We start from the raw sequence: 16,617 nt of genomic DNA on the forward strand, positions 1-16,617 counted from the left end.
AACCTGTCTGGTGTTTTAATCAGACAACAATAACCATCAAGAGCAACCTTCAGAACTATTTGGACATCGCCCAGCTAGTGGAGGGTATGCTCTGGTTGCTTATCTGGGCTTGCTCAGCCCACTGATCCATGAAGAAGCCCTGGGTAGTCTACCCAAGGCCTCAGATGAACTATCACTAAGGAGAAGGTGTTCCCCTAGATTTGCAATCTTTCACTTAGATCTAGTGCTTTGATTTTTTTGGCTATTCTTTTTCAGCTATATTCTCAAAACATTTGTGATAACTTCACTCAGGGACTAAACATCTTAAGAGTGGTGTTATAATATCAGGTCTGACACAGAATTATATAAATCTAGGTCAATTTCCTCAATATTAAAATGGAAGAGTAGATTAAAATGAATCTTAAGATCCTTTCTAGCGTTTAAATTCTACACTTACACAATACTTGCCAAATATTAAAGATATGTGCTATGAATTTTAAATGCAATTTCAAAAAAAAAGAAGTTGTAAACATGACTTTTTTATTCTTTCCATTATGCTGTTTCTTCTTGCATCACCCTAGCTCAAAGCCCTTTCTCCCTCCACTGAATTTTTACAACTATCCTCAATTCTGGTCTTCGATCTCTCCTTATTCCATTATATTGACCACACTGCTATTAGATGATTCTCCCTTCATCATTTCCTTCAATGGCTCCTAGCCCAGCATTCAATGTGCCCCACAGTCTTCTCCCAATTTACCTTTCTAACCTTGTCGATCCCTTCCTTATATTGACTTACATTTCAGCAAACCTGTCAGTGCCTTCTGAAATACATTAGACAAATCCTAGCTTCTTCCAATGTGCTTATGTCATTCCCCCAATGTGCTTATGTCATTCCCCCACCTGAAATACTCTTTGTCATACCTCCCACTTTTGTTCCATTCTTCAAGAATGAGTACAAGTCTCGCCTCAACTACAAAGCTTTTTCTGACCACCTTCTTTAAATTCCTGAGGCACTTAGCCTGGAATACATCTTTGGCATCCAGCATATGCCACCCTCCTCTGGGCAGACTTAATACAGAAGAAGTCTGTGGTGAAATCTGTGTCATTTTTTTTTCCAGGTTTAAGACTCTCAGCTTTAATATGGGGTGAATACGTAACACACAGCATCTAAAGGGGCCATATTGAACTCAGATTTTTTTAATTAAAAAAATTACAGCTGATGTTCAATTATTAGAAACTTCACCACGAATCCACCTTACTCTTGCCAACAATATTTTTACAGCTATGTTCTAATGTTTAAGACAATACTTTAGGTTTGGGTTACTACTTCCTGTTTAATACCTTTAAAGAGTGGAAGCAGGGCAAGAGTTCAAAGTAAGTCATCAAAACTTTTAACTATAAAACTTGAATAAGACAAAAAGTTTCCAGGAAACAAAACTAAGGGTATAGTTTTGAACAACTATAAAACCTCTTCTAGTATAGGTATCATACCAAACTCAAATTTGAGAAGAAATAAAAAGAGACATTTTGTCTGGTCAGAACCATTTAAACAAAATGGCATGTGTTTTTCTCCATCCACCATGCAAAACACACAACATTTTTTAGTAAGTACATATGCTTAGTAAAGCATATGTGCTCCAACAAGTACCACCACCCTTTCCCTAATGGTGAATATTTCTGCTTTAATTCCAGAAACATTTTATTTCAACTACAAAGTTTCTGGTGTTGCTTGATAAAGAACACTTAATCTGGTCTTTACCCTTCTGATAACAATACTGAGATACTGAGATAATGCGGATACAAGTCCAAATTTGCCACTTTCACTTCTATATAAAAACGGCTTCTTGAAGAGCCAAGAAACACTCTCCTAACGAGCCCTGTAATGAAGTGTTAGTAAACATTAGAAAATTGATTGCAGGCATGATATATTATGTTAAAACAAAGAAAATATTTTCAACATGTCTCTTTAAACTGAAGTAAAAATATTTCAACCAATATGCTAGAGACTTTCATTAATTCGAAATACCCTGAAACTAAACAGCAATGAAAAAAACCTCTTATTTAACTACTATGGCACATAAAGAGTTCCATCTATTTCACAGGACAGAGAAAAGAGGGGTGGGAAAAAAATGCAGATGTGTGACAAATCTATCTGTTAAGCAACTGCTGAAAGCCAATTTTGTTTTCCTTTCACCAAAGAAAGATCATTCAAGCAAGTCTGCAGTACTCACCTGCAAAGCTGAGGGGTCTGGCAGGAATTCAGCATCTTCTCCAAAGATAAAATCGGGAGGCAGTTCTGGGTATTGGGCATTGAAAATGATATCCCCTGAAATAAAAGAAAATGACAGGTCCTTTTTATTTCCTTTCTAAGTATGAATATTCTGAAGACTGTATCAGAAAAACTTCTAAAAGAAATTTACATTAGTTTAAGGAAACCATTTGAAAAGCACTTTCCAGATGATTAATTCTTCAAATAAACTGATATCTTTTTTTTTTTTTTGAGACAGGATCTCACTTTGTCATCCAGACTGGAGTGCAACGGTGTCATCTTGACTCACTGCAGCCTCGACCTCCCAGGCTCAAGCAATTCTCCCATCTCAGCCCCCCAAGGAGCTGAGACTACAGGAACATGCCACCATGCCCAGCTAATTTTTGTATTTTTATTAGAGATGGGGTTTCGCCATGTTGTGCAGGCTGGTCTCAAACTCCTGAGCTCAAGCGATCAACCCACCTCAGCCTCCCAAAGTGCTGGGATTATAGGTGTGAGCCACCATCCCAGGCCTGCTATCCTTTTTTAATTTAACATCCACAACAAGCAATCAAAAAAGCTTTATCTCCAAGTACACTGTGAATGTAAATATCCAAGGAGAAAAGTAGAAGCAGCCACATCCAAAATATGTACTGATTATTTTTACAGGTAACATTACTGTCCAGTCACTGCCTGCTAATTAATTAGCCTTTACGAAGACTGATTCTGTATAGACACAGTCTTTGCCTTGCAGAAATTAAACATACATACCTTTTGTATAATGGAAAGAACATATGGCTTATAGTTCACAAAAACTTAGATTTATATCCACAAGTTCTCCTCATTATTTATTAGCTCAAGTGATCTTGAGCAAGTTTTAACTTCTTTAGACTTCAGTTTCTTCATCAGTAAGAAGTAGATATAATAGTACTAATGTCACAGATTTATTGTGACAATAAAAAGAGATGGCATGCCTGGCAGGGTCCAGCATACAGTAAGTTCTCAACATGTGATAATGGAAGTATTACTTTTGTTTTGAAACATAAGACAAATTTACAAAGTCTCATTAGCAAATTTAGATTGCAAGTTCTTCTACTTGTTTCTTTTCTGAATCCTTCTGTAGCTCCCTTTTTTCCTCTGCTCATCCCAAGAATCAGCTCTTATCATTATGCTAATACTAACAAGTAGATTAGTTTATCGACAATCTAACACACATATTGAGTTGTAATGTATAAAAATATGTATACTTGTGTACATATATACCACCTCTGTACACATACATACATAACAGCTTTATCAATCCAATCATTTTTACTGCTCAAACAGTATCTATAAAATTTTATCCAAATGTAAACATTTAAACTTCAGTTCTCATTTGAGTCCTTAAATATCTAAGTACTAGGCATTTCAATGTCAAACTCAGAAGACTAAAACATGATGATGACTCTCCCTTTTCTCATTCCACTCGTTCCCTGATTCCATGCTAAAACTTCAGTGTCATCTTCAACCTTTCATACACCCTGTATACTCTTAGAAAATAAGTCATCTCAATTTTTCCTCCAAAATGTCACTCATATGGATTTTTCCTACTGTTAACAGCCCCTTCCGGGCCCAGATCACCTAGTCCATACATTCACTCATCCACCGAATAAATATTTGAACTTTGCCATAGGCACTATGATAGGCATTAAAGATCAAACAAACAAAAAAAAACCCTGCTATTAAAAGCTGACAGACTAAAGAAACTCAATCATTATCATACCTTTTAAAATGATCTCCTAATACTAGCTGCCCTCCAGTCCATAATACATATTATCACCAAGTAAATATTCTTAATGTGCTATTTTGTCCCAAAACTTCCTAACTCAAGAAACTTAAATGAGTCTCTAATATCAAATGGAGTAAAAGCAAACTTTTCAAACTGATATCCACCCTTCTCTTTATCTACAAGCCTGTCTTTTCTTCCAGTCAATATGATCTGCTCAATGCCCTCCAAATACTATGACATCAAATACTATATCTCTCTCCTTGCTCAGTTCTTACCATCCTTTATGAGCCCACTAAATTGTCTCTTGTATGAAGCCTACCCTAATAAATCCAGAACACACAGATCATTGTTACTTCTGAAATTAAAATCCTGACTAGTTACGCCATTCACTTTAGTATTTAGTTGTAAGTAGTCTTATATTGTTTTATTGCTCTATTAATTTTAAAAAATCATAATAAACACAAGCTACCTGTGAGATACTGTGACACGCTGTGTCAATACAAAGATATTTATTCTCAAGGAGCTCATGTTTAGTGAGGGATATAAGACATAGACCCAGAGCCACAAATACACAGTGGTACAAGGTGAGTACATATAATTGATCTTCCTAATTAAATTGTAAGCATCCAGAGAACAGACATGTTTTTATACTTATTTAATGTTTCTGACAGGGGAAAGTACAGCACAAATAGAATATATTCAATAAACACTCAATAAATTAAAGAAATTCTATTCTCTGAACTGAACGTCTAAGTGCTGAAAAAAATCTTCAGTGAAGAATAAGGCATAGCAACAAACATATGAAAAAATGCTCAATATCACTCATTATCAGGGAAATGCAAATCAAAACCACAATATGATTACCACCTTGCTCATGCAAGAATGGCCATAATCAAAAAAATATTAATAATAGATGTTGGCGGGGATGTGGTGAAAGGGGACACTTTTACACTGCTGGTGGGAATGTAAACTTGTACAACCACTATGGAAAACAGTGTGGAGATTCCTTAAAGAACTAAAAGTAGAAATACCATTTGATCCACAATCCCACCACTGGGTATCTACCTGGAGGAAAAGGAGTTATTATACAAAAAAGATACTTGCACACGCATGCTTATAGCAGCACAATTCACAATTGCAAAACTATGGAACCAGCCCAAATGCCCATCAGTCAACAAGCGGATAAAGAAATTGTAGTTACACACACACACACACACACACACACACACACATCATGGAATACTACTAAGCCATAAAAAGAAACAAAATAATGGCATTTGCAGCAACCTGGATGGAATTGGAGACGATTATTCTAAGCAAAGTAACTCAGGAATGGAAAACCAGACATTGTATGTTCTCACACATAAGTGGGAGCTAAGCTTTGAAGATGCAAAGGCGTAAGAATGACTTAATGGACTTTGGGGACTCGAGGGAAAGGGTGGGAGGAAGTGAGGGATAAAAGACTACACATTGAGTACAGTCTACACAACTCTGGTGATGGGTGCACCTAAATCTCAGAAATCACCGCTAAAGAACTTATTCATGTAACCAAACACCACCTGTTCCCCAAAAACCTACTGGAATAAAAAATAAAAATAAAATAAAATGTGAGAAATGCAACACACAAAAAAAACTAAAAATAAAATATATTTTTATTTAAAAAAAGAAGAAGAAGGCATAGCAAAGTCACTCCTGGAGCTTTCTGTAGGGAAGAAATTTAAAGAAGAAAATGTATCCTTCAGAAGACAGGTATAAAATTGAATTATCAAAAGTAGTACAACCACCACCTCTCACCCTACCCACTATCATCATCTCAGATGATCAACTGTATCTATGATAAATCATAAAATTCAAAAGTGCTAACTATAAGGCATTAACTCAAGCCTTGGCTAAAAAGCACAAGTAGAGATAATATGAATGTCCTGATTACTCATTCTTTCAAATATACGCAGCAAGCAGATTCTTTAGGAAGGAACATACTTTAGAGATGTGTTTTTAAAAGTCCTATAGTTGGCTTACTTTAGTTACTTTAGGAAAAAAAATCAAAAAGTTAACAGAGCAAAGATATCAAAGTTCTGAAAAATGCCAATCTAGGATCTATTGTCCCTTGACATTCTAAAAATAAATAACACGCTAAATTCCAATAAAAGAAATTTTATCACTTTTGCTGCTATAGAAGAATGGCTGCATTTTCAAGTTCACAAAGGAACACTGCTAGTAATAAATATTTCCAAACTGGTAAACATTGAAAAAATCTACTTAAAGGAATATCCATTCTGGTTGATTCTATTCAACATTATACTGGAGGCTCTAGCAAGAACAATTTGGCAAAAAAAAAAAAAAGGTACAAAATGTATCTACATTGGAAAAAAGCAAAACTATCTCTATCCACAGATGACATAAATCTTGCATGTAAAAAATCCCAATGAATCCACACAAACAATGAGAACTAATAAACAGCTTCAGCAAGGTTGCAAGATACAAGATAAATATACAAAAATCAACCGCATTTCTGTACAACAGTAATTAATGATCCAAAAATAATTTTTTAAAATTCCATTTACAATGAGATCAAAAAGAACAAAATACTTAGGAATAAACTTAACAAAAGAAGTATAAGAAATGTACACTAGCAACTACACAATATTGTTGGAAGAAATTTAAAAAGGCCTAAATAAATGGAAAGACATCTCATGTTTGTCAACTAGAAGACTTACTATTGTTAAAATGGCAACACAACCCAAGTTGATCTGTAGATCCCATGCAATCCCTACCAAAGCCCTAGCTGGACTCTTTGCAGAAATTGACAAGCCAATCCTAAAAATCATATGAAAATGCAAGGGATGCAAATAGCCAAAGAAATATTTAAAAATAACTTGCAGGTGTTCTCAATTATAAAAGTTGCTACAAAGCTACAGCAATGAAGACAATGTGGTGCTGGAATATGGATAGGAATACAGACCAATGGAACAGAATTCAGAGTCCATAAATAAACCTTCAAATTTATGGCCTACTGATTTTTGACAAGGGTGCCAAGACAATTCAATGGGGCAAAAAAGTATTTTCATCATCTCACACTCATTAGAAGAGCTACTATCAAACAAAAAAATAACAAGGGTGGGTGAGAACATGAAGAAATTGGAACCCCTTGGAAGTGCTGATGGGAATGTAAAATGGTACAGCCACTATAGAAAACACAGTGGTAATTCCACACAAAAAAATTAAAAATTAACATATGATCCAGAAATCTACTTCTGGGAATATACCCTAAGCAGCTAAAAGCAGATTATCAGAGATATTTGCACACATCTGTTCACAGCAACATGATTCACAATAGCCAAAGAGTAGAAGCAACCCAATTGTCCACAAACAGACGAATGGATAAACCAAATGTGACATATATATGTGTGTGTGTGTGTGTGTGTGTGTGTGTGTGTGTGTGTATACACATAATGAAATATTATTCAGCCTTAAAAGGAGAAAAATTTTAAAACATGCTACAACATGAATGAATATTGACGACATCAAGTAAAATAGTCACAAAAAGACAAATACTATAATGACTCCACTTATACGAAACACCTGAAGTAGTGTGTTTCATAAAAGTACACTACTGAAGTGTACACTTAAAAATGGTTAATATGGTAAATTTTGTTAAGTATATTTTATCCCAATTAAATGGGTTTTTTAAGCATCTTTTCAACAAATGGTGATGGGACAACTGGAAAGCCACAGGCAAAAGAATGAAGTTGGGCCCCTACCTCATATCATGCAAAAATTAACTCAAAATGAATCAGACCTAAGTGTAACAGCAAAAAACTACAAGATTCTTCAAGGAAATATAAGAATAAATCTTTATAACTTTGGGCTAGGCAATGCTTTCTCAGACATGAAACCAAAATCAAGCAACAACAACAAAAATAGATAAATTAATCTTCATCAAAATTAAAAATTTTGGCCTTCAAATGAGACTATCTAGAAAGTGAAGACAATCCACAGGGAGATAATTTTGCAAATCACATAGCTAATAAAGGACTTGTACCCAGAACAAAGAAATCTCACAAGTCAACAATATAAAGGCAAATACCCCAATTTTAAAAGGGCAAAGGGTCTAAACAGATATTTCTCCAAGAAGATATACAAATGTCAAGTAAATACATAGAAAGATGTTCAAGATCATTAGCCAACAGGGAAGTGCAATCAAAATCACAGTAAGATAGCGCTTAATTACCCACTTGGATGGCTATAATCAAAAAGACATATAATAATAAGTGTTTATGAAAATATGAAGAAACTGGAACACTTATACACTGCTGGTGTTAATGCAAAATGGTGCAGTCACTTTTGAAAACAGTCTGGCAGTTCCTCAAGAGGTTAAACATAGAGCTACCATCTCACCCTACAAATCCACTCGTAGGTATACATATACCCAACAGAAGTGAAGACATGTCCACACAAAAACTTGCACATTGTTTGTACCAGCATTATGCACAATCGCCAAAAAGTGGAAACAACTAATGTCCGTCAACTGATGAATGAATAAATTGTGACATTATACATGTAATGGAATATTATTCAAATTTGAAAGAAAGTACTGATATAATGCTCCAATGTGGATAAACCTTGAAAACATTAAGCTAAATGAAATGAGCCAGACACAAAAGGCTACTTAGTGTATTATTATTGTATGAATCTACTTATATGAAATGTCTACAATATGAAAATTCATAGAGACAGAAAGTAGATTAATGGTTGCCAGACAATGGGGAACAGGAGAATGGGAAGCGACTGCTAACTGGTACAAGCTTTCTTTTTGTGATGATAAATATTTTCTGAAATTAGTGATGGTTGTACAACTTTGTGACTATATTTGTAAAAAGCCACTGAATTGTATACTTTAGAGGGTAAACTGCATGGTATGTAATTATATCTCAATAAAGCTGTTTTTATTTTTAATCTCATGCAAAAAATTGTCCCACTTTAAAAAAAACCTGATCTTAAATAAATTACAAAGTGTTTACTGAATAGTTGTGACACAGTTACTTTTATAAATAAAATCATATTAAAAATGCAATGTGAAGAGTTTCTGCATTTAAAAGAACTCTGCAATGAGCCCTTTATAAAAGTAAAGAATGCTTTTTAAGATAAATACTTGCAAAGATCTTTATTTTTAAGGAACTTTACAAAATGTGTCTTTTTAATGGACACGACTGGATAATGTTAAAGACAGACTTTTTAAATTTTTAACTATTATAGATATATAATGCTGTACTTATTTATGGGGTATATGTGATATTTTCATACAAGCACATAATGTATAAAAATCAAATTAAGGAAATTGAGATATCCATCACCCCAAGCACTTATCATTTCTTTGTGTTAAGAAAATTCCAATTCCACTCTTTATTTTGAAATACACAATAAATTATTGTTAACTATACTCACCCTATTGTGCTGCCAAACACTAGATCTTATTACTTCTACAGCTGATTTTTCAATAAATTTTAAGGCAACCAACCAGTATTTGAATATATAATAAAGTTTTTTTTTAAGGAAAAGATATGTACTAAAAGGGGAGGAAGTTTACTACATTACATGTAATAAAAACATTATATAAATATTTTTCAAAACAAAGAAGTAACTTAAAATAGCTTTCAGAATCTCACATAGTTATGTTCCAGAATTTCTCAGGCTCCTACCTTCAACCTCAGAGAACTGTGAAACACTTTGCCTCAATACTGTACAGCCTCTTTGAAATAAATTGTGGCATTGTTCTCTTGCTATGGAGAACAGTCAGTAAATCAGTCAAGAACATTTATTAAAAACCCACAATGCACAGATGTGATACTGGACACCTGGGGAGTTATACAGGAAGCAGAAAACATAGTACCTGACCTCAAGGCAGAGACAGTAGAGAAAAGACCAACACAAATCATATAGAAGAGCTATAACATCACATTTCCTTTATTTCACCCTGGAGCAGATGATATGAACACAGAGTACAGATTACCTGGACACTGCTTACTCCAACTTTTCATAAAATGGAAGAGTATGCAGGAGAACAAAGAAATAAAAGCAGGATCAGAGGTGCTATAAGGCGAGGTTTAAAAAAAAGGAAGAAATGTTACAACCACCTAACAACAAAATAATAGTTTCAAGTCTTATTTTTCATTACTCCCTGAAACTTGCTAGGCTATAATAGTGGGAGCAATGGGGGCAGAAGTTCCTTCCTTTCAAAATGCACATCAACAGTGCTTTATAATATGACACATACATGAAATCACAGAAATGTTAAATACAAAGTAGATTTTATTTACACGCTTGTGCCTTAGCAGCTGACAATTTTTAGAAGGTATCAGCACCATCTCAGGAAGGCCCACTTACCAGATATGCAGAGTGGACCATATGTCCTACTCCCTAATTACAGAAGGAACACAGCCTGTCCACAGGATCCTTGCCTTATTCCTCACCAGTGAAATATTATCATACTATTTTGTCTATCAGTTTCAATAACTGCCAGGAAAACATAGTTTCTAAGAAACAATTCAATACTAATACAACTAATACAATCACTAATCATTAGAGAAATACACATCAAAACCACGAGATACCATCTCACATCAGTCAAAATGGCTATTACTAAAAAGTCAAAAAATAACAAATGCTGGTGAGGCTGCACAGAAAAGGAAATGCTTACACACTGTTGGTGGGAACATAAACTAGTTCAGCCACTGTGGAAAGCAGTTTGGAGATTTCTCAAAGAACTTAAAATAGAGCTACCATTCAACCCTGCAATCCCATTACTGTGTATATACCCAAAAGAATATAAATCATTCTATGAAAAAAACACATACACTCATATGTTCATTGCAGCACCATTCACAATAGCAAAGACTTGGAATCATCCTAGATGCCCATCAAGAGTGAATCTGATAAAGAAAATGTACATAGGCCAGGCGCAGTGACTCACACCTGTAATGTCAGCACTTTGGGAGGCTGAGGCAGATGGATCACCTGAGGTGAGGAGTTCGAGACCAGCCTGGTTAACATGGCGAAACCACGTCTCTACTAAACAAAAAAATACAAAAATTGGCTGGGCATGGTGGCGCATGCCTGTAGTCTCAGCTACTTGGGAGGCTAAGGCAGGAGAATTGCTTGAATCCAGCGGGTGGAGGTTGCAGTGAGCCGAGATTGTGCCGCTGCACTCCTGCCTGGGCAACAGAGTAAGACTCCATCTCAAAAAAAAAAAAAAAAAAGAAAAAAAGAAAATGTGGTACATATACACTATGGAATACTACACAGCCATAAAAAAGAATGAGATCACGTCCTTTGCAGCAATATGGATGTAGCTGGAGGCTATTATTCTACCAAACTAACCAGGAACAGAAAGCCAAATACCACATGTTCTCACTTGTAAGTGGAAGCTAAACACTGGAGTATACAAGGACACAAAGAGGGGAATAATAGACACTGGGGCCTACTTGAGGGTGGAGGGTGAGAGGAGGGTGATGGTCAAAAACCTACCAATCAGGTACTTTGCTCACTATCTAGGTGACTAAATCTTTTGTACACCAAACCCCAGTGATATGCAATTTACCCACGTAACAAACCTGCACATGTACCCCCAGAACCTAAAATGAAAGTTGAAAAAGAAAAAAAGAAAAAGGTAAATGATTGGTTTTCTGCCAATGATAGATTATTCTTATCAGTTGCTGCATTAAATGATTACTTACTGAAATTCCAAGTATGGACGTGAGAGTCAGACAAGAACTTTGTGGAAACTCCAGTTTGAAGGAGATAGTCTCAACAAAAAGTAAGTTCAAGCAATAGAGTTTGTGTCCGTCCATTTTTGCATCACTATAAAGAAATAACCGAGGACTGGATAATTTATAAAAAGAGGTTTAATTGGCTCACAGTTCTGCAGGCTGTACAGGAAGCATGGTGCCAGCATCTGCTTCTGGCAAAGACCTCAGCAAGCTTACAATCATGGCAGGAGGTGAAGGGAGAGCAGGCACATCACATGGTGAGAGTGGCAGTGAGAGCAAGAGGAGGTGCCATGCTCTTTTAAACAACCAGATCTCACATGAAGTCAGAGCAAGAACTCATTGATTATCACAAGGACAGCACCACACCATTCATGAGGGATCCACCCCCATGACCCAAACACTTCCCACTAGGCTCACCTCCAACACTGGAGGTCACATTTCAACACGACATTTGGAGGTGACACATATCCAAACCATTTCAGAGCTTTACGAAAGACTTTGAAGAGGTGACTCATTTCCAAGAGTTAGCTCTAACCCTTAGTGTGTCCTTACACTGAAATTTAATATCTCTCTGAAAATTCCATTTGCTGGTTCTGAGAACTTTATGGCACAAGTTTAATTTCTCTGTAATATCACAGCCCTTCAATTATTTGAAGGCAGTTCTCGTGACCTATCTTTCAACCCCACTAGGAGTCACCTCTTAGACAGGCTTACTATCCCAGTCTCCTTCACTATTCCTCATCTGACTTGTTTCAATTTCCTTCATCATTTGGCTCTCTCCTCTCTGAATATGTACCAGTTTGTCTATAGCTCTCTTAGAGGATAAAACCCAGATCTCAAGATAAGATTCTAGGTGTGTTCTAAAGAGCACAGAAACAAATATGAAAATCCATGCCTTAATTTATGTATTAAACTTCTATTGATAAATGGCATTGCAAGTTAAAATAGCTTTTTTGGCAGCCTCATCAGTAGTGACTCCTATTATGCTTCTTATTAACTAAAAGCCCTAACATTTTTACGTATTTACCACTGCTAAGCTACATATCCCTCTTCTTAACTGGGACAACTAAATTTTAGAATCCATTTCGAAATTTTAAATTTATCTGTATTATATTTCAATATCGCTAGATTTACCTATTTAAAGTCCATCATGATATTCTTAGATTCTACTCCAATTTTGGGTTGGCACTCCTAACTTCAAATTATAAACATACTGGCTAGGCATCCTTCTGGAAACCTCCCTTTATGGCAATTTATAAACAATAAACAATCTTGGGTGCAATAATTTAAACAATAATGTCTAACCAATAATAATATGAACTTAAACATTCATCACAAGTTTGTCAAGGAACTTGTCAACTGCCTCAGCAATGTAAGCTGTTGTGCCTACAAATGCAAGGATGCCACTAATTATTCCATTGCACAGCATTCTTTTCATCTTGAGTGGTAGAGTTTAATTTCCAATATCAAGGAAAAAGACTGTAAGGAATTACTACATCTGAGACTTGGCATATTTACATGAATTAGGCTCTCAAAAAAAAATCTGTAGAACAAAGGATGGAAGTAGGGGGCGGAGGCTAAACTGAGGTCATTTAAATTTGCCTCCTCTTCTTAGAAGACTTCCTTCTGCCATATCCCTCTCCTAGACTTCGGACCACACCTAATCTTTCTTTGCACTTCTAATATCTGAAGCAGTGCTATGTAATAGAAATAATAATGCAAGCCACATACGTAATTTTAAACTTACCAGTAGCCACATTCAAACAGTAAAAAGAAAAAAGGTGACATAAAAATTATAAACTATTTTTTAACTTTATACACAGTAAAATTCATCTTTTTCTGTACACCTATAAGAGTTGTATAACATGCAGAGATTTGTGTAAACACCACCAAAATTAGGATACAGAACAATTCTATCACTCTCCAATACGTCTTCATGCTATCCCTGTGTATTTAAATATTCCGACCATTCCTTACTCCTGGAAACCTCTGACCTGCTCTTGGCCCCTTCAGTTTTGCATTTTTCCAGAATGCCATATAAATGGAATCATGTAGTATGTAACCTTTTGAGACCAGCTTCTTCTTTCACTTAGCATAAGGCATTTGAGACTCAAATTGCTGCATGTATCAATAGCTTGCTCCTTTTTATAGCCTACTAGTATATTCCATTGTACAGATGTACCATAGTTTGTATATCCATCTACCCAATGAAAGACATGTAGGTGATTTCCAGTTTGTGATGATTATGAATGATGCTGCTACAAACATATATGTACATGTTTTGCGTGAATGTACATTTACCATTTCTAGATAAATGTTTAAGACTGGATTGCTAGGTCATATGATGAAGTGTATCTTTAACCATAAAACAAACTGCCATCCTTTTTTCCTGAGTGACTATTACATTTAGCATTCAAACCAACAACGCATGAGAGTTCCAGTTTCTACACATTCGTGCCAACATTTAATGTGGTCAATTTTGTTATTATTGTCATTGATTTTAGTCATTCTAACAGGTACATCATGGCATCTCATGATTTTAATCTGCATTTTCCTAATGACTAATAAAGTTGAGCATCTTTTCATGTGTTTATTTGCTATCTGTATATATTCTTTGGTGGAGTATCTGTTCAGATCTGTTCCCCATTTTTTTTATTGTTGTTGGTTTTCTTAATGTTGACTTTTGAAAGCTACATATTCTTGAAATTTGTTCTCTGTTAGATACATGATTTGCAAATATTTTCTCTTACTGCTTCTTGTCCTCCTCTTAACAGTCTCTTCAGCAGAGCAAAAGTTTTAAGCTTCAGTGAAATCCAATTTATCAACTTTTTTCTTTTATGGATTATGTTTCTACTGTGGTATCTAACTCAATGCCCAGCCCAAGTCACAAAGCCTTCCTTCTATGGTTACTTCTTGGATTTTTATGGTTTGAAATTTTCCATTTAAGAATGTGATTCACCAATTTTTGAACATGGTTTGAAATATAAGTCAAGGTCCTTTTTTTTGCATGTAGATGTCTACTTGCTGAGAAGACTCCTTTTGCCATTGAAGTGCCTTTGCATTTTTGTGGAACATCATTGATGATATTTATATGGACCTATTATTGGACTATTTTGTTCTATTGATCTATGGCTCTTCTTTTGCCAATATCACACTGCCTTGATAATAAGTCTTCAAACTGAGTAGTCTGACTCCTCCATTTTTATTGTTCTTTTCCAAAATTGTTTTGGCTATTTTAATTCTTTGCCTTCCCACGTAAATTTTAAAATCATCTTGTCAATATCTACCCAATCCTGCTGGGATTTTGATGGGGATTACACTAAATAGTGTACATTAATTTAGGGAAAATTGACTTAGGAAACTAATTAAAACTAATTAGGGAAAACATCTTAACTATGTTGAGTCTTCCCATCCTTGAATATATTATATATCTCTGTATTTATTGAGATCTTCTTCAATTCCTTTATCTACATATAGATACTGAACATACCTTATTAGATTTATAACTAAGCATTTTTTTGGCAGGAAGGTATTATAATTGGTACTATTTTTTAACTTTCTGTTTCTGATTGTTCATTGCTAGTATAAAGAAATATGATTGATTTTCCTATGCTGATCTTACATCCTATAACCTTAAAAAACTCATAAGTTCTAGGATTTTTTGAATATGCATTGGGATTTTCTACATAGACAATCATTATATGCAAATTAGGTGGATTTATCTCTTCCTTTCCAATCCATATGCCTTTTATTTCTTTTTCTTGACTTCCTGCAACTTCCAGTACTATGTTATATAGGATTTGGGAAAGTGAACATCTTTGCCTCATTCTCAGTCTTAGAAGAAAAGCATTCAGTCTTTCACCGTGTATGATATTAAGCTGTAGGTTCTGTGTAGATGTCCTTTTTAAGTTTGAGGCTGAGGAAATTCCCTTTTATTCCTATTCAGCTAAGAGTGTTTATTATGAATAGATTTTAAATTTTAGTTTTTTCTGCATCCATTGATATGATCATGCAGTTTATCTTGTATTAGTCTGTTAATATGGAGACTTGCATAGACTGATTTTCAAATGTTGAACTTGAAAATCAGGCTTTCATTCCCAGAATAAAACCTGCTTGATTATGATATATTATTTTACTTGTATACATACATAGATAATGTATGTTGTATACATATATATGTATGTATTTTATATATGTTGCTAAATTCAATTTGCTAATTTTTTTCGAAAGTTTTACTTCTTCGTTCAAATGAGGGATACTGGCCTATAGTTTGTTTGTTTGTTTTCTTCTACTTTCTTTGACTGATTTTGATATCAGAAAAATGTCAGCCTCATAAAATAAGACAGAAACTGTTGTATCCTTCTCAATTTCTGGATGATACTGCATAAAATTCGTGATTTTTTGTCTTAAATGTTTGGTAGAATTCACCCAAGATAATCCGGGTCTGGCATTTCATTTGTGAAATATTTTTTTTAACTATAAATTCAATTTCTTTAACAGATATAGGATTAATCAGATAATCTATTTCTTTCTGAGTGAATCTTGATAGTTTATTTCTTTCAAGGAATGTGTTCATTTCACTTAATTGCCAAATGAATTGGCATAAAGTTAGGTTCAGAGTGAAAGCACTAAACCATCTTCTGTGGACCTGATTCATCAGAATAGTTTTCAAAGCCTTTAAATGCTACTCTGGTTTTCCCAAAGTACGCACCACCCAGAGGCTAGTCTGGGCACTGTTCTATGCTGTAGCTCAGTTCTCAAAGACTTTGCTATACTCATTCTGTCCAGTTCCATGTGTGAAGCTCAAGGATAAACCTGAGACTTCATACACAGATTAAAGGATCCTTTTCTCCAGC

General features: G+C 34.9%; 1 protein-coding gene across 14 annotated transcripts in view; it reads right to left on the reverse strand.

The window, feature by feature from the left end:
* The window catches only part of BABAM2 (BRISC and BRCA1 A complex member 2), a 452,513-nt gene that overhangs the window by 347,999 nt on the left and 87,897 nt on the right, over positions 1 to 16,617 (reverse strand). For all 14 annotated transcript variants that reach the window (XR_002004718.3, XR_008676775.2, XM_055377654.2 and 11 more), the window contains one exon: positions 2,211 to 2,305. Coding sequence is in view for 12 of the 14 variants with exons in the window: in XM_055377654.2 (XP_055233629.1) it covers positions 2,211 to 2,305 (95 nt within the window). In the remaining 2 variants the exon portion in view is untranslated. The remainder of the gene's footprint in view (positions 1 to 2,210; positions 2,306 to 16,617) is intronic.

This window comes from Gorilla gorilla, chromosome 12 (genome assembly GCF_029281585.2).
Source record: "Gorilla gorilla gorilla isolate KB3781 chromosome 12, NHGRI_mGorGor1-v2.1_pri, whole genome shotgun sequence".
Taxonomy (NCBI): Eukaryota; Metazoa; Chordata; class Mammalia; order Primates; family Hominidae; genus Gorilla; species Gorilla gorilla.